This window comes from Artibeus jamaicensis, unplaced genomic scaffold, assembly GCF_021234435.1.
Source record: "Artibeus jamaicensis isolate MK-2021 breed Jamaican fruit bat unplaced genomic scaffold, CSHL_Jam_final contig_603, whole genome shotgun sequence".
Classification (NCBI taxonomy): Eukaryota; Metazoa; Chordata; class Mammalia; order Chiroptera; family Phyllostomidae; genus Artibeus; species Artibeus jamaicensis.
Window position 1 is genome coordinate 5,484,982 of NW_026521904.1, and position 23,747 is coordinate 5,508,728.

General features: G+C 40.3%; 1 protein-coding gene across 11 annotated transcripts in view; it reads left to right on the forward strand.

Moving 5' to 3' along the window:
• Positions 1–23,747, forward strand: part of MBD5 (methyl-CpG binding domain protein 5) — a 461,494-nt gene that overhangs the window by 428,338 nt on the left and 9,409 nt on the right. For all 11 annotated transcript variants that reach the window (XM_053670699.1, XM_053670694.1, XM_053670695.1 and 8 more), the window contains 4 exons: positions 1,424–2,449; positions 4,060–4,268; positions 7,614–8,822; positions 17,889–17,962. In XM_053670699.1, the coding sequence (XP_053526674.1) occupies positions 1,424–2,449; positions 4,060–4,268; positions 7,614–8,822; positions 17,889–17,962 (2,518 nt within the window). The remainder of the gene's footprint in view (positions 1–1,423; positions 2,450–4,059; positions 4,269–7,613; positions 8,823–17,888; positions 17,963–23,747) is intronic.

Sequence of the window (23,747 nt, forward strand, 5' to 3'; positions counted from 1 at the left end):
AATGCATCTCTTTAGGGGGAAAGCTTTTATGAGAAAATGATTATAGGTTGCTTTTCAACAGAATGTGATTCTCACCCTCCTCACCCCACCCCCTGTGCATCTGAGGCACCAGGGTGATTTCAGAGAACTCTGCTGCGCAGGGAGCTGCACCCAGGATGCGCTTCCACCTGGTCTGGATAGGGCCTCAGCATTGCTATTTTCTTTTCAAGTTATCCAGGTAATGCTAGTGTGCAGCTTGGATTGAGAGCAATCAGAACAATTATAATATCCAAATTATAATAACAACTATTAAATAGTAAATTCCCAGATTTTTCATCTCATGCATAAATAAGACTTTCGGGACTAAAAATGCCTTTTGGGTGAAGACTGGTCTGATTTAAGAAATCACGAATACAAAAAAAGCACCTTTATCCTGTCAGAGTAGCAAAGATTTAAAAATAGTGAAATACAGTGTTGATGAGAATGACCAATGCCATACACTATTTGTAGAAATGTAAATTAAATGTGTATTGATCAACTTCTCTATAGGACAGTTTGACAGTATGTATTCAGAGCTTTAAGTGTATGTAAATGCTTGTGTCCTTGGAATTCCACTGTGAAGAACTGAGCCTTGGTAAGGGATTAAGCATATTGACAAAGATGAGTTAATGTTTCCAGAGCGTGCTTACAATGTGAAAGATTCTGAACAATCCAAATATCACATCTGTGGATTGATTAAATTATGGTGTATTCATACATGATACTAGTAAAATAATTCTGTAGTTAAATGAGTTAACATGGAAAGATACTTATATTGATAAATGAAAAAGTTATAAAACAGCATGATTCCCTTTTTGTTAAAATATATAACATAACTGCATATGTGTGTATATAGGTATGTGTATATGTGTATATGTATATATGTGTGTATAGAGAGGCGGGATAACTATACATTAAAGTGTTAAAATAAGGTAATTTTTATTTTTGTTGTACACTCATGTATATTCTACTTGGTTCCTTTTTTCTTACTAGAAGAGTATTACACATAAAGATCAAAAGCTTTTTAAAAATGAAAAATATGTATCTTGAAAAATGAAGACTTCTGCTTTTGTCTAACCCGAATGAATGAACTACTACAGAACTTTCTCCATCTTCACTTTGCCCAACTGTGAAAAATGAGCTATTTGATAGAAACAGCTATTTCTCAATATGCTAAACTTTTCCAATACATGTATTTTCAAAGTAGACTAGGAAGTACGAAGTTAAACTTGTGTCACTAACAGAGGGCATATCATCTTTGATCACAATTAATCTGGTTAAAACCAGTAAAGATGACATGTAACGAACTGATTGAAAAGTTTCTCAATGTATTGTTAGGGGGTTGTCTTCCTTGACATCCGTCATTAACAAGTGCTGTTCTTGTTTTGCTGTTTTCCCATTGCAGGCAGGTCAGGACCGTCATCCTCCATTGCCATAGCCGGCACCAGCCACCCTGCCATCACAAAGACAACATCTGTTCTTCAGGACGGCGTCATAGTCACCACTGCAGCTGGAAACCCACTGCAGAGCCAGCTGCCCATCGGGAGCGATTTTCCTTTTGTTGGCCAGGAGCACGCACTTCATTTTCCATCCAACAGCACTTCAAACAACCATCTTCCACACCCCTTGAACCCCAGCCTCCTCAGTTCTCTACCTATCTCTTTGCCAGTGAATCAACAGCATCTCCTAAACCAGAATCTATTAAATATCCTCCAGCCTTCAGCAGGAGAAGGCAAGTCTGAGATCAACCTCCACCCCTTAGGTTTTCTCAACCCGAATGTAAACGCTGCTTTAGCTTTGCTCTCCGGTGACGTGGATGGGCAGGTATTGCAGCCTGTTCACTTTCAGCTCTTAGCAGCCCTGCTTCAGAACCAAGCCCACGCAGCTGCCATGCTTCCCCTGCCATCTTTCAATCTGACCATCTCAGATCTTTTTCAACAGCAAAATACCCCTTTCCCCTCATTAACACAGATGACAGCCCCACCAGACCATTTGCCAAGCAATCAGTCAGAGAACAGCCAAGCTGAGACCCTTTTAACCAGCCCCCTGGGGAACCCTTTACCAAGCTTTGCAGGCAGTGACACTGCTTTTAACCCCCTGTTCCTCCCAGCTGTCACTGGGGCCTCAGGATTAATGGCCTTGAATCCCCAGCTGTTGGGAGGTGTCCTGAACTCGGCATCGGCCAACACCGCTAATCATCCAGAGGTTTCCATAGCAACTTCCTCCCAGGCAACCACTACCACAACCACTACATCATCAGCAGTGGCAGCACTGACTGTCTCAACACTTGGTGGGACAGCAGTGGTGTCAATGGCAGAAACATTGCTGAATATATCTAATAATGCTGGGAACACACCTGGTCCAGCTAAACTCAACAGTAACTCTGTGGTGCCACAGCTACTTAACCCTCTACTGGGGACAGGTTTGCTTGGTAAGTTAAATTTTTTCACAAATTTTTACAAAAGAAACGTTTTTCTAATTCTATTTTCTCCTTTTTAAAAACTCCATTTTGTCACACTATTTTTAAAAATGTTTTTGTTATGTCACAGCTTGCTTAAGGAACTAAATACAATAACACCCGCACACAACCAGAGTTATACAAACATGAAAGTGACTTTTTCCTTTTCCCCTGTTTTAGCAATGCTAAATATTTTAATTTGCTTTCTCATCTTCTAATTCTGATGCCACTTAAACCTAACCTGTTTGTCAGTCTTTTAAGCCAAGTAGAGTTTTATTTTTCAAATAATAAAGCACAGGTACATCTTAAAAATAACTTTTCTTTGAATTTTAGTTGGTGTGGCATCACAGGGTTAGTATGAGCAGCTGCACTGTGGATGGAAACAGTTTGAGGAAGTGTTTTTCCAGGTGACCCCTAAATAAACAGAACTAAATACTTATCCAGCCAAATAAGAAACAAGGCATACAAACATTCAAAATTAAAGTTTGCCCAAGTTCAAGGAAACAGCCCCAATAGTTACTGCCAGATTTCCTCAGACAGTAGTAGTATTTGGAATTCTGTGGCTTACAAACAGAATCCTTCCTGTAGATTATACTACCACAAAAATGTTAGAAAATAATGTCAAGTATATTCAACTGCTTGATGCAGGTAACTATACTAAACAGAGATGGTTCCCATAAGTCTGGAAGCAGGGACAGACGTACTCGATACTTTCAGGTTCATTGTATGTAAACATACATGTTTTTATACATTTATATTTATATATACAAATACATGCATTTCCAGATTTATGGACACCTTTATAACAGTTTCATTAGTTCTCTTTGACATTGAAATCAATGGAGGTAAATAACCTAAGAGCATAACAGATGTATATATTTCAAATTACAGGACAATTTCTATGGCATCATCCTCAAAATAACTTCAGTGTAATTTCAAAACAAGTCTATTATCAATTTTGAATATAAATTTAGTTATTAACTAGTCCTACCTGATCGTCTAATATTTATTTTTAATGATTGTGACAGTGATGTCTTTTGTATTGCTAGCTTTCTTTACAATTTTAATTTTTAGACAACCTTTTACTTAAAATAAAATACATATTTCCAGACCAAATCTAATTTTATTTGGTGGTAATTGCAGATGATTGTGATTTGAGAGCTAAATTTTATAAGTAAGGCCTGATCAGAGCCACTCATTTTAATCATCTGGTCAAATTCCTGTGATTGCTAAAACAGTGTAGGACTAATTTCTACCTTTAATTGTAGGCACTTTAATAAAAATAGTTTCAAAGAATTGTTTAACACCTAAACTGAATATAAGGCCTGGTTAGTGTATAAAGCAAAGACTAGTTTCTCCGTAATAGAAAATTTAAAAAAAAAACTAATCATGAAAGATAAAATTAAATAATAAAATACTCTTTCCTCACCACCTAATAATAATAAGACTTTGAGAAGAAAAAGGGAAAATTATCATGTCAGTCTAGTTTTTAGTTTTTGTTTTAGGAATTGTCAGGCACAAAGGTAGGCATAAGATTGCCAAAGAATCACATTGACTTATGTTTTATGTTTTTCAAACTATAGGTGACATGTCCTCAATAAACAATACTTTGAATAACCATCAACTGACTCATCTACAGTCGCTGTTAAACAACAATCAGATGTTTCCTCCAAATCAGCAGCAGCAGCAGCTTCTTCAGGGCTCCCAGAATCTCCAGGCATTTCAAGGACAGCCCGCAATCCCTTGCCCAGCTAACAGTAACCCCATGGCTTGTCTGTTTCAGAACTTCCAGGTACTCGCCTTCCCTGGGTCACTTTAGTGCAGAACAGTGTCTGAATTTTGGAAACACTTACTTTGGGGGAAGAGACAAAAGATGGAAGTTACATGCCCTTCCACCACTTCTACTCACTGTCTTTTCTCAGGAATGAATGTTAAACATTAGATCTGGTCTTTCGTGTGAAGCTTATTTTATTTTGTCTGAAGCATGTCAGTGGTTCTTTTGGAGTGGTTAGTAAAAACTGATCTTGGCACCCTCCCAAACCCTTCAGAGGGTTTAATCCGATTGCTCTCATGCTTAAAATCCACAGCCTTAACATGCCTACCTCACTCTCCAGCCCCAGCTCTTACTGCTGTCTTCCTGGTTTTGGCCACCTGGTCTTCCTTTAGTTAGACAAACTGGATAAATCCCTGATAGATTTAAGAGCTAGATGCAAAGAGTAACACTAAATAAATATAAGAAGAAAATACAGAATTTTTCAAAATCGTCTCGGGCCCTGGCAGGTGTAGCTCAGTGGGTTGGGCATTGTCCTGTAAACTGAAAGGTCAGAGTTTGATTCCCAGTCAGGGCATGTGCCTAGGTTGCAGGCCAGGTCCCCAGTTGGACGTATGCAAGAGGCAACCACACACTGATGTTCCTCTCCCTCTCTTTCTCCCTCCCTTCCTCTTTCTCTAAAAATAAATAAATAAAACCTTAAAAAATAAAACAATAATCTTGGGATAGAGAAGACTCTTTCAGCAAGACACAAAACCAAGTAGTTTTTTAAAAGTTATATAATTAAATACATACACATTTAAAATCTTTATCTTTGAAGATAAACTACTAATAAACATGAAAAGAATAATCAGCATTATGTAAATCACAACACTAATATGTCATTGGATTGATGATACCTTGTTGACAGTGGTATGAGATAATGAAGTCTTTGAGATTTATTCTTGGTCTGATTATATGCTGATTCAGTCCTTTTGATCGTTTATCAGGTTTTTAAATATACATGTCTTTGACCCAGAAATTTAACTTCTATGTATCTATTCTAGAGAAGTCTTCATATGTGAACAAAAGGGCACAATTCAGAATGTTCGTTACAACTACTTAAGTGTCCATCAGTAGGGGCATAGTCAAATATGCTGTGGTAGATTCATCTACCTAGTGGTTTGAACAATTAGCTAGACTTATATAATCTGATGTGAAAAGATCCACAAGATTGTGAGACTCCAGTACTGTAGTATTATAGAAGAAAACTGAAATACAATGCCATTTATGGGAAAGATACAAAGAACAAAAGAAGGGAGGGAGTGAGAGAGGAAAAGGGAAGGAAAGAGAAGGAAGATGAGATATTCACCTATACATTTTAATGAATTAAAAACAAGTGTCTGCAAGGAAATGGGGTTGGAGTAGGATGGGAAAGTCCAGGTTTAGGTGGGTTGCAATGGTGAAGAAAACTTTTGTTTTTGACAATGAGAATATATTCATAGACATATAATTTAGGAAAGAAGAGGAAGTGCTTAACCATGTCACTGAGAAAATAAGTGGATAAAGCCTGAAGAGACACTGTTTGATTCAGCAGTGAGAATATGACCTGTGACTTGGTGGAATGCAGTTCTGATGGAGTAGTGGGAGCAAGAGCCAGACTGCAATGGATGAAAGGATTGAAAAGATTAGGAATCAAAGAGTGAAATAAACACTTTTGAAAATTTAACCACGAAGAACATAAGAAAAACAGGGTAATGCCCCAAAGCAGACACAGGTTGAATGCCAATTTTTAAAATAGGAACACCATGCACATAGCTGTGTGCTAAAGGAAAGAGGCAAAAAAAGTGGAAGAGATGGTGGTTACCAGAGGGGCAGAGGCTGGGGGTTGGTGGAAGAGGGTAAAGAGAGAATAAATGTCCTTGGGTGATAACACACAATACAATATACAGGTGATGTATTATAGAATTGCACACATGAAACCTTATATAATTTTACTAACCAGTGTCACTGCAATAAATTCAATTTTAATAAAGTGGAAGAGATAGAACATGAAGAAGGGAAGGAATAATAGACAAGGCAAGATCCCTGAGCAGGGCCTTGGGATCCAAAGCGTAAACAGAGAACTTACTCTCGGAGAGCAGAAGGGGCCCCTCTTACCCTGGGAAACTGGACAGGATTTGGGACACACATAGTTGCAGAGAAGGATGTGCAGCCAGAAGGCAGGGAGGACAGAGTGTAAGACTTAAGAGAATTCTTAACCTGCAAACTCCACTTTCTGTGTTAAGTAAGGCCACCTTCTAAGAACAGTGCAGGAGATGGGATAGCCGCTGGCTTGTGGAAGTGGGTAAAGATTTGAACAGTGGTGAAGGAGAGTGCTACCTCACTGGAGGATCGTAGGATTGGTGGAAACAATAAGCTGCCAGCTGGATTGGCAGTCAGATACTCAGCATCCTCACTGCAGATGTAGATGAAGCAGGCAGTTGAATTGATTCAGGACTGGGGTTCTCTGTGGTAGGTGTAGAGAAGAGGTGAATGGCAAGAGAGTGACTGATGTGCTGGTGTGTCCCAGGTCTTGGTTTAGTGGGGAAGGATAGGAAAACAGGAAGGGAGTCACCACCGAAGGGAAAACATCAAGTATCAGAGGTCTGGAGCAGCAGTTCTTGGTGATGGGGTTGGTGAACTTAGAATAACCTTGGGGACATGTTCAAACCGCACTCATCCTTCCCATCCTGAGATTTGATATTCTTCCCTGGTGGGCATTCCCTCCCTTCACCACTTCTCCACCGAGAATCGCTTCCTTAGGAAGCCTGTGTCACGGAGGACACCGAGGGGGTGTCCCTCAGCTGTGGCCGGGTAAGGGTGAAAAGTAGATGTTATGGCCCTACCTGAAGACTCAAAATTCGGTGTTACATCAGAAATATCTTATCGTAAAGAAAGGAGTATATGTTTGTTTTGTTTTATGTTGTATACATTTCACTTAATTCAGTAGAAATCATTTTCAAAATCGGTTCTTTTTGTAATTTGAGCGGTATTGGTGGCTGACTCCCAAGTTGCAAAACCTGTAAGGATGCAAAATACTGGGAGTCATCACCTTAAAACACTCTGGGTCCAACATCCTCAACTTTAACTTTTCTAGAGAATATTTAGTGATTTTTTTTAATCTGTTGAATGATTCTTAACCAAAGAAAAAGTACCTAAATATAATGGACGCACAAGCTTTTCTGTAGAGTGGCTTTTTATTTTATTTTTGAATCTTTTTTTTTCTTTACCTTTCCTTCCTTGTCATACCTGTGTGTCTTTTGGTAGATCTTAAAATTATGTCTTTCTCTCTGAGGTCTTTAATTTTTTCTCTCTCTCTCCTTCACTGCTTCCTGTGTCCTTAAGGTGAGAATGCAGGAAGATGCAGCGCTCCTCAACAAAAGAATAAGCACTCAGCCAGGGCTCACAGCACTCCCTGAGAATCCGAACACCGCACTCCCACCTTTCCAAGATACATCTTGTGATCTGCAGCCCAGGATGGACCCACCTCTGGGTCAGCAGGTGAAGGACGGCCTCGTTGTGGGTGGCCAAGGTGACGCCTCGGTAGATGCCATTTACAAGGCAGTTGTTGATGCAGCCAGCAAAGGAATGCAGGTTGTCATCACCACCGCCGTCAACAACACGACCCAGATCAGCCCCATTCCAGCTCTGAGTGCCATGAGTGCCTTCACTGCTTCCATCGGTGACCCGTTAAGTCTCCCCAGTGCTGTCAGCGCGGTCATTCACGGACGGAACATGGGCACTGTCGATCATGACGGGAGGCCGAGGAGTGCCAGAGGGGCACGGCTGCCTAGGAGCCTGGACCAGGGAAAAAACTCAAACGAAGGAGATGGGTTTGAATATTTCAAGTCAGCAAGTTGCCATGCATCTAAAAAACAGTGGGATGGGGAGCAAAGCCCTGGAGGGGAGCGCAACAGGTGGAAGTGTGAGGACTTTTTAGATCATGCAGGCCATGTTCACAGTAGTCCTTGTCACGAGAGGGCCAACAACATCTCTACACTGCCATTTCTGCCTGGGGAGCAGCACCCAATACTGTTACCACCAAGAAACTGTCAAGGGAATAAAATTCTAGAGGAGAACTTCAGGTATAATAACTACAAAAGAACTATGATGAGTTTTAAGGAGAGGCTAGAGAACACTGTGGAGAGATGTACACACATTAATGGGAACAGACCGCGGCAGAGTCGTGGCTTTGGAGAGTTGCTGAGCACCACCAAGCAAGACCTGATCCTAGAGGAGCAGTCTCCAAGCTCCTCAAACAGTTTGGAAAGTTCTCTGGTCAAAGACTGCATCCATTACAATGGAGACTTTAATGCCAAAAGCATTAATGGGTGTGTGCCTAGCCCTTCAGATGCTAAAAGCATTAGTAGTGAAGATGACCTACGGAATCCAGACTCCCCCTCTTCAAACGAGTTGATACATTATAGGCCAAGGACGTTCAATGTTGGCGACTTGGTCTGGGGCCAAATCAAAGGACTGACTTCCTGGCCTGGAAAATTAGTAAGAGAAGACGACGTTCACAATTTATGTCAACAAAGCCCCGAGGAAGGGAAGGTATACCAATCTTTATCCATTGTCAAATACTAACCTTTATTCCAATATCAATTATTGTTTTTTGTTATCATCACTTTGGAGTCTTTGGATGTGAAATTAGGATTCTCCATGACTCATTGAGGTCTCATAAACTTCTGGAGCATAAAGTGAAGAGGGGAAGTTTATAGTCACCAAATGTCGTATCATCAAGGGGTGAGTTGTGAAACGTCTGTAGATTCCGCTAAGGCTCAGAATGGTTCTCACCCGGGAAACCGGAGGCAACAGGAAGTGCCAGGGGACAGCTTTCCCTCCTGCACCTCCGTGCGACCCTTAGCGCTGGGGAGAGGCTAACGTTGGGTGGAGCTGCAGCCACTTCTGGAAGCAGCAGGTCATGTCTGGAATCAGAATGATGTCTCCTTTCAGGAAAAGTTCTGGGCCTTTATAACACATGGAAATGTTTAACCCCATAGTCTGGTTCTACTTAACACAATCTGATCATATAAATTAAATGAAAACTCCATGAAACTACCATTCAGTTTAGAAGAAATTACTGGGGGTCTTCTGGTCTCTCTCCCCCCACCCCAGAGTTGGTAGAAGTGATTCACTAGGCCAGAAATATGCAGAATGTTTAAAGTACAAAAATTTACATCTGAAAAAAAAAATTTACATCTGACCAGGAGGAAATAATAATGCATATTCCCCACATGTAGTGAAGAAACATATAATTTTTCATCTCCTTAGGAAATAAAAATTACTCTTCCAGGTATATAGTATTATTCTCTTAAAGAGTATATTGAGCAAAGCTATTTCAACTCTGCTCAAACCTCCACTGGCACTTAGGTTTAATGGCAGGAAACCAAAAGCGTTTTTGCCAGCACAATAAAAGGATTGTCTGTCTCCAAATGACCGGGAGGTCCTTCAACCCGTTGCTTATAATGCCTAATATATACTTGTCAGGATGCATTCTGGGCATAATGTTTCTATGTTTGATAAGAAAATGAACTCCATACTCCTATTCACAAAACATTTTGTGCTCTAATCTCTCTGAGACCAGACAAACATTCTTTAGGTTGATAAACCTAAATATGTTTGACAGTTTATTCAAAAATAATTAGAAACAGCAAAATTGGGCTTTTATGGTATAAATGGAACTGCTGCAAACACAAGATGTAGACACTGAACTGTTTTACAACGTCTGTGCGAATGAAACCATGTCTTTTTTTAATGCGCCATTTTCAAAAGCTTAACGGAAGAAAAGATTATGGCTGCTCTCTGATTCCTGGAAACCTTCCTGACCTGAATGCCTTGTCTAAACATCTCTGTATGTCCCCACGAGACTAGAGGCATGTTCCTTTAACACATTCCACATTAAACAACGGTCCTAATCTTCTGATTAGTCTGTGTTGGCAAGCTCCTAAAATTGAGTTCTTCACTGATATTTGGAGAGATGTACTTTTTAAAAAATGTTATTACCTAAGAGTCCAAGAAACATTTATTTTCCTTCCTTTAAATAGGCAACTGGTTTACATTTCCAAAAATCCAGATTCTTCTTTCTTATTGTAAGCAGTAGAGGAATTCTTAATAGGAAGCATAAATTTTTATCTGTAAATTCGTATATTCCCCTCCCACTGGCTGACACTGTAGTTTTGCATTCTCAAAACATTGCTATGAAGATACACTACACGTATTTTTAGTTTCAGGAAAAATAAGTCAAAGCGCATGTTTAGAGGTGAAAAACAAAACATATATGTAATGAAATATTAATAACACATGAAATATTTATCTATCATTAAAAAGCAAGGTAAATAACCCTAAATGCTCTAGGGTACTTAATGTTTTTGAAAGCCTCAGGTCTTTCCAGGGCCTACCTCACTTTTTCACAGGAAAAACGAAGTGCTACTTCACAAAGAATCTTTTTTTCTCCTATGGGTCACAAAACAAAGGAAGGGCTTCCTCATACCTTATTTAAAGATGCCCAGCTAGCCAAACAGTGTTCCCAGTTTACAGCCCCAGAAAAGGCAAAAGTTCAAACACAGTCCTGACTTCAAGCCAGCTGGCCTCTGCCTGATGTCTTGGTGATCCTGGTTCACCCAGCGAAAGTTAAATTGTGTCTAATTTCTGTGTAAGACAAAGCAGGATCTTTTTGAAAAGATGTTCAGTAAAACATTTTTAAAATGTGTACTCTTATTCAAGTGAACAAACAGTGATGTGAATTTTGTTTGCATAGCACCCTTTATCCTCAACAGTGTTAGGTCAAGTCTTGCACATTGATAACCAGATTTCTGCTTTTAAAAAAGTAAGCAACACTTTAGGGCTTCTTCTATATACTGTGGCAATGCCTGACATTTTAATGAAGTCAAAAGAGAGATAGAGGTTGACTGTGTAAACAGTTTGTTTATAATAGTAAGGTCTCATTAATTCCACCTTACCAACGCAGAAGGGACCATTTTCCCTAGTGTTTATCTTTGTAGCATCTCAGAAGAAATGGTTTGCTGGACAGTTTTCTTACACATTATCCTTTAAAAACTTCTTCACCTCTCAGTTTTTCATACGGTTTCTCTGTCTACCAAAGCAAATTAATCAAAGATCCTGTCAGATCCCACCAGATAAAATCTTTGTTAACTCCAGTTTTAGAGGAGATGTATTATCTTATCTCCCTACTACCCCACATCCCACAAACCTGTCATTTATTTTCTGTGGCAGTCTTTGTTCTCAACGAGCCCTCCAAACTCTTTTTGGAAGCAGGCCGAGCAGGGGAAAATAAATAATTAATTGGCAGGACTGCGGGTTACTGAGTCAGAGCAGACCAGGCGCCTGCTGTGTTTCTGGCTGTGTGAGGGACCTCTGGACTGAGGGGCCGGTGCTGTGGTTGGAGTGCGAATGCCTGCTGGGGGCCGAGATTTCCATCTCCATGTTGTCCATGAGCTGATGCTTTCACCGACTGTCTGTCATGACGGTAAATGACTGGTTCATTTTGTGATTTTAGAAAGGCACTTTCAACCTTTGGTGGGGCAAGACATGTAGCAAAACTATGAATAAGCCGTGGGCAATATTCTATAGTTTCTGAGATGACTTCCTAAGATGTGTGATTTCTAAACATCAAATACTCCCTGAACACAGTCTACAGAAAACTAGAGAGAAAGCAAGGTGTGGCCAGGAAGAGGCACGGGCTTTGGGCATTCTGACGTGAGCTTGACCCCAGCTCCGCCAGTTACCAAAACGGTCCTGGGTAGGCAGATTCATCTGCCAGGGCTGCAATGTTCGCGCCTCTCCAGTGGGAATATTAATTCCTTACTCAGAATGACGTTTTTAAGAATTAAACAAGATACCATAACTAGATTATCCGGCACACAAAAAGGCTCAGTAAAAATGAGCCTCTTCACCCCAGTTCTCTGTGTAAGACAACCTGGTTAATTTGGCTTTCAGTGTTCTGGAATGGTGGTCATTTGACCTTAGGGCTTATCTATGCATTATGCATGAGTAAAGGGTTTACTAACCAGGCTGGGTATAAAAGGGCTATAAGGAATATATCCAGTGAATGAAATCATTTATAACTTTTTATAAACCTCAGCACATCATACAAATTGGCATATCTGATTATAAATTAGTATTAGCTGTTCATTTCATACAGGAGCTCAACTTGGAAGCATTTCGAAGCTCTGAGTTACTGAGTCAGCTTGAAGATCCCGTCTCAGAGTTTCTAAAAAATGTAAACTCACGCTTTCTTCATCTACCTTCCTTCACGCCCTTCTCCCACCTCCCCTCATACCCTTTCGCCTGACCAACAACATTAATTAGTAGAGATTTTTAACCATCTGTAAAGAGTTGGGCTGATCGCCCCCGTATGATCCTGGCCGGGCACTGAAACTGGCTGCGCTGAGGACACTGTGTGACGTCACACCATCCGGGAAGTGGTATCACCTACTAATAATTTTTCCCCTGTGGTTAGCAGTTTGTAATGAAGTATCTTCTGGAAAATATTTATACTTTTTCTAAATAAATGCAAGTTCCTCTCTAAACCCTGAACCCTTTATAGTTTGAGGTTCAGGGGCCCAGGGTAAGACCTAACTGCAGTGCTCAATTACATGGCCATTCATGGCTGGAGAGACGCACTGCCAGACCTTGGCTCTGGATGAGAGAATTCTTGCAAAGAAAACGGCTTCCACCGGCACTACACCTATGTGCCGTGCCGTGCGAACACTTCGAGGCTGTGCAACTGTGGGGGAGGCAGTTGTCTTTGTGTACTTATTTCACTAATTATTTAAGCATAGGAGAAATGCTCTCATTGTCGAAAACAAATGTCATAATTCTCATCTTTGATTTTGCATTAACTAGCCTGAAAGGGATGATTCTCTTTTTTCTTTTTTACTAACAAAAAATAAAGTTCTTATTTTCTTCTGAGTAGATCATTTTTACTCTTTCTGGACATTGCCCCATTGGCCGTCACATTTCATTGCTCTAACATTTGATACGTGTTCTGACTTGAGCTTAACTTAGGAAGAGATTTATTTCTAGATTGTCACCAGAATGTCTCTCTTCAATGGGACATTTGTTGTTTGACGAATAGAGACATCACCTGACCACCCAGAAAAGTTCCACGTGTCAGTGCAACAGCACCTGGTGAAATAACAACAGGCTCTGCAAGGCAGTGGGCGGGTGCTCCTTCTCTGGACTCACTGTTGGCTTTTCCCGCACCGTCATGTTGGGCAGATAGAGATAAAAGTAGTTCTCTCGATAGCCGTTCAAAGGAGACAAAACTCATAAGAAAATCGATCCGCGGAGCACCCACTTCTGGTCTGTCAGCTCTGCATCCCATGCTCACACATCTTGACGGTGTGGGTCCAACCCAGAGCTGGGCGGCCGTCATATTCAGGGGGCGGGGCCTAACTTAAGAACCCGAGCCTAGGGACCGACTTTGGGAGGCCGCCCTCCCGTGATGTTTAAACATTTCATTTTCAAGAGCATTCTTTCTGGGCTTGATTATTAGTGTGAGCCGTTTACATTGTTTGGTGCCGAAACAATGTTGAAATTGTTCTTTGTGTACTCCCTTTACCTTAAATATTTTCCTAACCTCAGTTGGAAATGAATCCTTTCTCTGTAATATTTGGGCTACATTTTGGCTGGTGGGGCGGCAAAGGCAATCAATGCTCTGTAGCAACGGAATCTTCTTGAAAAGGAAGCAAAATCGTTTTTTTGACAAGTGATAAGCAAGATAAGATCCTGGCGAAGAAAGTCAGTGCCTGATCAAAATTTGAGAGTTCATAAAAAGGAAGAGCTAGGTAAGATCAGACATGTGAACATCAGGAAGAAGACTAAACTGAGTGAGCCGAAAGCGTAGGTAAGACTGTAAGCCTTACTCTAGTGGACTGTGGAATCCAGTATTGTGACTTCTTTCCCCTGAGCCAGAGGGAAAGGTGGCCTCTCTCCATTCACGGGAACTCAGTGCAGAGTTCAGGAGCTTGTCGATGCTGTTTGCATGTAGATGCTTTTGTGGCAAACACAATCTCAGGTCAGAGGCATATACACACTTCTGTTACATGAGCTTTTACCCAGTGTTCCTTGAGATATACAAGTTTATCCAAAACATCTCATCTGTTTATGTGTTGTGGGCCGGCACAAAATTTGTCATGACCTTTAGAATAGACGTACTGTGGTCCTGTCGTGCAGTTCTCTAAAACTCAGAGATCCTGCTACTCACAGTGCAGAGGCGAGGAAGCACACACAGACACAAAAGCCTCAGGTCGTACCACTGACAAAAATGGTAATAATGTGGACCTGGTGGGTTCGCTGGGAAAAATTAGGAGTCAATTTAGTGCTATGTCCACGAGTTCTATTGTTGGAAAATTTGGTTCATCCTTTCTGTCACCAGTGAGTTAACATTTTACCCCAAATTATTTATTTATCATTAATTTCCATTCTTTCAAGATTTAAAAAATTTACTATTTAATAAATATTTGACAATAATGAACCTAAGAAATGCCTCATATTTGCTTAATTTGCTATTTCCCAGACTTCAGCTAAAGAAGTATGTTACCTGTACTATTACTTAGTTAAAATTTTCCTTTAAACCCATTTACTCATTTATTCATTCAACAGCTATTTTTTGAACGCATATTGTGTACTAGGCACTATTCAAGCCATTTTTAAATAGCTTCTTCAGCCTTCCAAATTATAATATATGGAAATCATAGGTAAAGTAGTTCTTGTATTTTTCTAATATAAGTTTATATGATTACATAACTATTAAAAATGTTTAAAGGCCTGTCTGTGTTGCACCTAAAATAATTTCACTGCTTTGGTGTTTGTAAACACCTTCATGTTCATCGTCTCTTTAGAGTCTCTCAGTGACCCATAAAAATGTGCACAATTACCCCTGCCGTGCAGATGAGAGAACGGAAGCCCGGAGGAGAGGGATGCCCAAGCACACAACGCACAAGCAGGGAGGTCCTCCTTTCCTGACTCCGGGTTTAGTGCCGGGCCTGCTGCCACCAGCCCACGGGGCCGCTGGCGCCGTAGAAATGGGGCGGGGAAGTGAAGAACGAAAGGAGGAACTTGAGGTCAGCTGTCTTACCTCCGTGATGAAATCCGTGATGTGGCTTGTGCACTGTCACACAAAGGTCAAAACCTTTGTGTGACAGCTTTGCCTCAGCACTAAGTAGCTGAAAAGGAATCACCAAGAGATTTAAACCTGTTATCAGGATTAAAGCCTGCAGGGAATTTTAACATCGTATCTCATTTAGAGTTAGTTTTAACATCGTAACTCTCATTTACAGTTAACATCATTGCTTTCTCTGTCACTTCACTGAATCCTTTAAAAACAATGTAGTTTGTTGTGAGAGGAACTTTGACCCTTACGGGCAAAATTAAATGAAGAAATCATTGTAAAGATTTAGTTTAGAAAAACAACCAGAAAATTATGTAAACATAGGAAAATTTTGAAAGCAAAGTTGGACAGGTGTTATCTAAATTTCTGCAAAAATGCAGTTTGATTTCAAATCATTTGACTGACTTTTTTATGTCTGTGTGCATACATATATACATGTGTGTATATACTATACATATAAAATGACTGTTCCAATGGGCATTAGAGTTGGCGTGGCAGAGAGAGATTGAGTGCATTGGAGTCAGACGTGAGTTTCAGTGCTGGCCCTGGCACTTAAAGACTGAGGCCCACCTGAGAAATAACAAAAATAATACTGGTTTTCAGACCAATAATAAAACAGTGCCGTTTACATAAAAATGCACATGAAATGTTTTTACTGCCCCATATTCCTTATTTAATTAAAATGAAAAGTTGAAGATTTAAAAAGAGAGTTTGAGCTAGCTTAGTGTTCTGTTTTTTCATGGAGTTCTACAGGGAAAGTTCCCACTGTGGTACCCACCCCACCTTGTCTCACCGCGAATCCGCCTTCTGTCGCCCGCATCCATCCTTCCTTCCGAGATCTCTCACCGCGCCAGCGTGTGTCTAATAGAAGCTTCTGTTACAGGAAAGCTTTCTTCCTGCCGTCAAGAAAGCCATTTAAATACAAGTGGAATTAGCTCTAAGTTACATAAATGTAATGTGTGAAATAGCTTTCATATTCTTCGGGGGAGTGAATACGAGATGGAGTCTCGTGTCTCACAGGAAAGGTGAAAATGTATCCCAGGCACCTTTTTCTTTCTTTAAACAACACATGGATGTATTCATTGTACTTACGCTTTTCCACTCATCCTGATAAGACATTTCCTTCATAGCTCTTACATTACGAAGTGTGACTGGAACAGAGATGTCTCCTGCTCTGTGAGATATTTGGATCCTTTATGACAAAATACAAAAAATTACTATAAGGAAAATGTTTTCACTGTTTGACCATTTTTCCCATTGAATGATTAGAAATGCTTGTTTTCAGACTTGATGACTAAAACACTTCATTAATCATTACTGTGTACTAAATTGGAAAGGGGTAAAAGAAAAAATCACTTATAAATAATATTCATAAGTCAGGAAGATTTAAAGACAAAAAGTGATAATAATATTCTTGCTTATTAGTGTTCACTTTCTTACCCATGAAGCATTTCTGTCAACCTCTGAATTTGTATAATTTTTACATAAAAGTAGCAGAGGGCTTGGGAAAAAGCTGGGTTAAGGGACAGCCAGGGGATTTGCTGTGAAGCTGTGTTTATACAAGTAACACTGTCTTTACTCAGTTTGTCTTTTTTCTGAAGATCAATAAAAATAGCAGTGTTTTTCTAAAGGTGTTTTTATTCACAAGTTACATACAAGTGTTCCTATTTATTCGTTGTTTTTCCTAGGGGAGGGAGCTTCAAGAGCCAAGCTAGAGATCACTGTGGGTGAGTGGCAAAGGCTGCACCCCCCCCACCACCGATCCCCCAGCTGCCCTTTGGCAGTGATGGTGATGAGGCAGCAGGCTTCACACAGGTCGCTCATGATAAAGCAGGAGAGGGGAGAGGGCCCGCCCATAAGGTGTAGCAACACCCTCCTCCCACACCAGTAGGGACTGCGGGTGGCCTCCCTCACACACACCAGGTGATGCTAGCTTCTCTATGCTTGGTTAAATGTTCAGCATGACTTGTCACATTTTAAGCCCACAGCTATTCTAACAACAAGGTAGGTACCATCGACTTCATTTTAAAGAGGAGGAAACGGGAGCTCAGAAAACTTAAATGTTTTACCCATGCCAGGAGGTCAGACTGAAACTTGACTCTTGAGTCCAAAGCCTGCTCCTCACTGACCACTACGCTTGTCCTTCCTGAGGAAATACAGACTTGAGTTTCTGAACAGCAGGTTGCAAAGAAAGCAAACCAGAATCTCTGACTTATATGATTTTTCAAATCACAAGTTACTTAAATTCTAAGTTTTGTTCTTCGAACACTATTTTTGAAATGTTGACAATTTAAAAGCCAGAGTCTTCCTTTCCCTTGATGTCTGCAGCCTGGAGCCACAGAACCGACCTGTGACCTTTGACAGGGCGGCGCCAGTGTTAGCCTCCCTCCCCCAGCCACAGCCCGCGCGCACAGCAGGAAACAGAAACAGTGTTAACAATGGCAGGTCTGGGTAATGTGGTGTGGTCTCATGCCTTCACTCAGGTGGAGCCCGAGAAGTTGAGGACACTAACAGAAGGTTTTGAAGCCTACAGCCGAGCCCGGAAAAGAAACAGAAAGTAAGCGCTATTTTTTTTTTCCTTCCCATCTTGTTTTTCAGAAATATGATTTACTGGTTTTCCTTCAAAAGGACAATGACATGTCACTGATTTTGTCCATCTTGTAGCCTGCCTATAAACAGTTGAATAGTGGTAACCAAAGAGGACCATGGTAGACAAGCCAAATCAGCTATTACAGGAAATATTTTCTCAACAATTTATACTTTGTGGGAGTTTTCCCTCTTCATCGGCTCTTTCCTAACTCCCTGCATCTCCATCTCTCTGATTTGGTGGGCAAGAAAATATGATTAATATTCTCAACATGTAGCAGTTACATTGTCTGAAAGTATAGCAAAAGTCTACAATTTACAGTTTGGCAAATTGACTTATTAATCTAAGTGGAGGTAAATAATATTTTTTCCTTGGATCAGGTGCAATAAGTTCTCTTAGGAATTATAACAAGAAGTTGAACTTTGGGACAGTATTATTCATGTTCTTCCAGATCTGTACATTCTGAGTAACTGTAGAGTGGACAGGTAAAGAATGTTTGAAACACAGTTTCCACTGTAATACAATGTAGTTTTATGTATCATAACTATTATTTCATTTTGAGGAAAAGAACTTCAAAGGTTATTTTTCTATATGAATATGAAAAATTATTTTAAAATGTATATAATTGACAGAGCTGTTCAGTTACTGCAGTTTTCATATTATCAGACATCCAAAAATAATGAAGTCAGACTGATTAGGAGTATACGAGGTCTGTCCAGAAGGTATCCAGCCGTGTAATATGAAAAATGGAGGCATTTACTAAAGAAGGTACACAATACAAGAAACATTGTACATAGGACGATGATGTCTCAGTCCCCTTCATAGTAGGCACCTTTAGACCTCACACAGTTCTCCCAGTCACCATCAGCTACTGCATTTTATTTTCCTGAATCTCATCAATGATCTGAATTCTCTTCCCTTTCAAAGGTGATTTTAGTTTTGGGAAAAGCCAGAAGTCACAGGGCACCAAATCTGGGCTGTAGGGGGGCTGAGTCACCTGGGTGATTTGATATTTCACCAAAAAAACTCTGCACAAGACGTGATGCATGAGCGGGTACATTGTCCTGATGAAGCTGCCAGTCACCAGTTGCCCACAGCTGTGGCCTCTGAATCATCTGAATAGTTTCCAAGGAGGAGTGTTCAAACTATACAAAATTTGATGCAGATTTGTTGCTGTGCTCACTCAGTCATTTTGAATGTGAAGGCCACACAGTACACATGCTCAGTGGCATCTACTGTCCCCACTGACTAGTACAGTGAAGTTGTCATTATTCGCACATGCACATTCCATTCCACCCTCCTTGGCTGCCAGGTTACATCAATGTTGCCGTAAAGCATTCTCATTATATTAACCATGACTGGCCTTTTTCTGGACAGACCTCATCGTATCTTGTATTAAAGGTGTACATAATGATAGCAATATCTGTTAAAGGGCACTCTCTTTTTTTTAGTGAGGTCTTCCGTAATTTTTCTAGAGGTAAAATTTTAGAACTCAACAAATCTTGGGAAAGACTCTCCTCATTTCACTGGAATGTCTCATTAAAGGATGTCAACTGCAAGGGGCCAACTCCTACGTTGGACTCTTTTGGAAGGTAGCAAGTTGGCACTGGCTGTGACGAGGGCTGAGTGAATGGCCAGACTCACTATAAATCTGATCAGGACACAGTGAGGCAGGTGCCCTCTACTCTGATTAAGTGGCACTTCCTGTAGAGCTTAGTGTCAGGATAGGCCTATAAAATTAATATAAGATCTGGATGAAAAGAGGGAGATTGAAAATTATTTACATCACAAGTTTGCAATGAATTGTTTACTATAGCATATTCAACAGTACTTGTTTCACTGGTTTTTAACAATCCCCCCAACTTTTTCTCCAGTGAAGCATGCAAGTTAGCTGGATTATACACAAAATACCCAAAACAGAGTTGATAACATAGAAATGAAACAACTCCTCCAAATACTTAGGGATAGTGCCTTGAAAAAGCTGTATTTTCCCCATAAATTTGCTATTCAGCAATTCCTGAAAGGCATTGAGTAGTAAACAGTGATTTTTTAAATTCTTTCTTCAAAACCAGTTTACTATCTGTAGTGGACTTAATGGGTCCTAAGTGGCAGTACCTAAAGTCACTCTGATGAAACCATAAACTCAGAGTGCAGATTGAAGAGGTAAGGAAGAAATGGTGAGGCGCACATTAGTAACAACAGCTTTATTTATACAGTGCTCTTGTTTAAGTAGACTGACATGCCTTGCAAATGCCCAGAAGGATAGATTATACTTTGCACATGTGGTTTATGCAATCACAGGATGGGCTAGAATTACTGAGTCCATTTATAGATGGGGACACTCAGACTGAAATCGCTTAAATAATTAGTGGAAGGGCACGTAAGTGATGATAAAGGATGTGTGGAACCCGGTCATTTATTTATTCCCCAATTTAAGGAGACTAACAAAAAAATAGTGCTGCAGGATCCGGAGCTCACTGGTGAAGAAGACAGACCCAGGAACAAATAAGTAAACTGTTGAAACTGCAATGGCAGTGACGTGTACCATCCATTTTGGCATAATAGGGAAGTGGCATTAGATTCAGGTAAAGAAGGACTTGCTGGGGAGGATGATGCCTGAGCTAAGCCTTACACGCTACCTGGGTACTAGCCAGACAAAAGAAGCAAGGACCAAGATGGGATGGCGTGGGATAGTGTTAGATGGGATCAGCAGCTGGAATTGGGGACCGTAAAGTGTCGAACAGGAAACTGTAAGAGATGCAACCACAGATGTAAGCAGGGGCCAGAGCGTAAGGACCTCGTGAGGGTCCATAGAACACTTTATCTTATTGGAAGTGCCCGAAGGAGAAGGGGGTTGGGTTTCCACTGTAGATATGGCTGTGTGGAGGATAAATTTTAGGGTAACAATTTTGAAAGCAGGGGGATTGTTTAGGAGGCTGCAGAAGAAGACAAGGGAGGATGAGGACTCAAGCCAGGAAGAGAACACTGAGGATGGAGGAGGAGTGTGGTAGAGAAACATTTGGGAGGTGAAGCTGACAGACGGTCTTGGTGAGTGATGGGCATGTGAAGGAGAGGAAGCAGGCAGGGTGTCAGTTGTGTGACTTGGTGGGTAGTGGAACCCCGACCGAGCTGGAGAGCCCAGGGAGAACCACTGAGTGCGGCGTGGGGCCCTGTGGGATGGCCCTGGGACACACGGGTCTGAAACTGGGAAGAATTTGTAGTTGACAGTGTAAGAATGGCTGCAATCACACCGAGGTACTTGGACCAGTTTGAATGGTGGACTGAGGACTGAATACTGGGGCATTGGAACATTTACTAGAGATACTGAAGAAGATGGGAAGAATGGTCAGTAAGGAGGGGAAGACTCAGTGGCAGCAGAGCAGGGTGTTAGCCAAAGACTAAACATTGCGGGATGACAAAATGCTCCACAGAGGCAGGTCCCAGGCGAGAACTGAACAGTCTCCACTGACCCGGGCAGTTTGGAGGCCGGTGGTAGCCTCGGTGGAAGCACTTTCCACTGGTGTGGTCGGCAGAAAAGCAAAGTGGCCCTGGGTCTCTGCCATTCATGTGAGAAGTTCCTGAGAAATATCAATGGAAGAGTTTTTCAGATGACAAAGGTTTGACTGTTTTTGTAGAGTAAGGGGGAAAGAAGAGAGGAAGAGACTGAAAGGGGAAGATGGTATTTGGAACGAGACTGCAGAGAGGTTGGGTTTTGACCCGAGATGAAATCCTGTTGCTTTCGCTTCATTTTTCTGTGCCATCGGGTATGTTGCTTAACCTCTCTGAGCCTAAACTCTTCATCTCTAAAAGAGACATATTTTTATCTATCTTGTAAGATTTTGTGGCACAGATAACATAATTAGAGCCTTAGCAACATACTTGGAACATGATGAATATTTACCAAATAGTTATTTTTGTTATGAAGGTACAGGTGAAACAAAATTATCTGATCTTTTTGCCAGTTGAAACATTCCACCACCATGTTAAGAGTTTAAAACTTTATGTACTCATTTTAATCCTCAGTATCCTGCAAATCGTACAATAAAAATATCTTTAAATGTATATGCTTATGACAGCCTAATCACAAAAGAAATATTAACATATTTATTGAAGACACTACTCAAGGGTCATTTTGTACTTAAAAGAAGCAATTGCTTTCAGAAAAAATTTCATAGCTTTTGGACATGTAGCAGTTTTCACTTAAGTGAGGATCAAATCTTCTGTCTTATTTGTACATATAAATTATGTGGTAACCTGATTTTTTTGAAGCTGAAACAGGATAAAGTAATAACATAAACCACACTTTTACTTTAAAACCAAGAAATGAAACTTAGTGTGTAGAGTTGTCTTAAATCTGCGTGCTTGCTCTACGAACTGAGTGTCAGAGTCTAAGGTTCTTCACGTTTGTCTTACTCCAATTCGTTCTGTTCTACATGAAGTCGCCTGAATTTTGAGCTGACGGTGCAGAGTATCCTGCAGTTTCTCACTGCCCTCTCAGTCTTTGTACCGTTCCCAGACGTGTACCTGGCAGTTTTTTTTTTTTTGGTGAAGTTGAGGATCATATGTAACAATATATGTAATGAAGATGAGACATGACAATTATTTCCATTAGGAACCAGAAATGTGATTGTATGAACATCTATTCCTTAATTAAGTAGGTTTTAGAGTGTCCGTTAGTAAAAGTGTTTATTAAATGTCAGCAGGGTACAGGCAATAGAATAGACACCACAGGGGGGTCCTCTGGCTGGAGGACTGAATTTCGACCCATCATTCATTTCTGGCTCTCACGGAGGTTTTTTTCTCCCCCTTTTTAAGTTCATTTTTCCCTGACCTGACAAGTGAGTGTAAAAATTGGTCTGCAAATTTGACCTTCAAGTCATTTCATGCCCCACACCTCTGTGTCTGTTCTCTTTTGCATAGTCATTTCTTCCTCTATTAACTACTTCAGTTTGTCAAAGAAAAATAATATTGTACAAATTTAGTTTAAATCAAATCAAAGATATTTACAAACATTTTAAATATCTTGTTGAAGAATGAGATCACAAACTCCTAAAATTCTATCTTTCCATTTGACAAGTAATGTTGAATTATTTATGTAATTTAATGGTAATGTTATTGTAATGTTTAATAGTTAAAATTTTTTATGACTCTTTGTTTATTATTTTTGAAAACTGTTGTATTTAAATATCCACCTTCCTCATTACGAAATTAGAATTGGTTTTACCAATTCTTCAAAAGTCATGAAGTATTGCATACAAACAGTTGTCATAATATCTAAGTTTTAGGATTGTATGGATTTAATAAGAGAATGTATATAAAGATTTAACACAATTCTTGGCACTTAGAAAATTTTTAATAAATAGTAGCTATTTTTTTATTAAGGTAAAGGTGAGAGAAACAAGATTTTCTGATGGTTTTTTATGCGAACATTTTTCCTTTCATTTAGACATTTAGGGTTTTATGTAGTCAATTTTAAACCCATAAGATCTTATAATCAAATGCATAACAAATAAATATGTTTTAAAGTTTACGATCATATTTTTCAATACAAAAGAAAAGAGTAGGATAAATTCATTTAACCCTTCACACAAGGGGTAGTACCAACCAGGCATGCATGACATTTCCCAGTCTGTCTCTAAGCAGCCCGCAGAAGCCTCCGCCAAGCTCCCCCAGCTCAGCCAGGTCCTGGGCCCAGGTTCCTGCCCAGCCACCCAGCATCATGCTTAGCAAACTCATCACTGGGAAAACAAGGCAG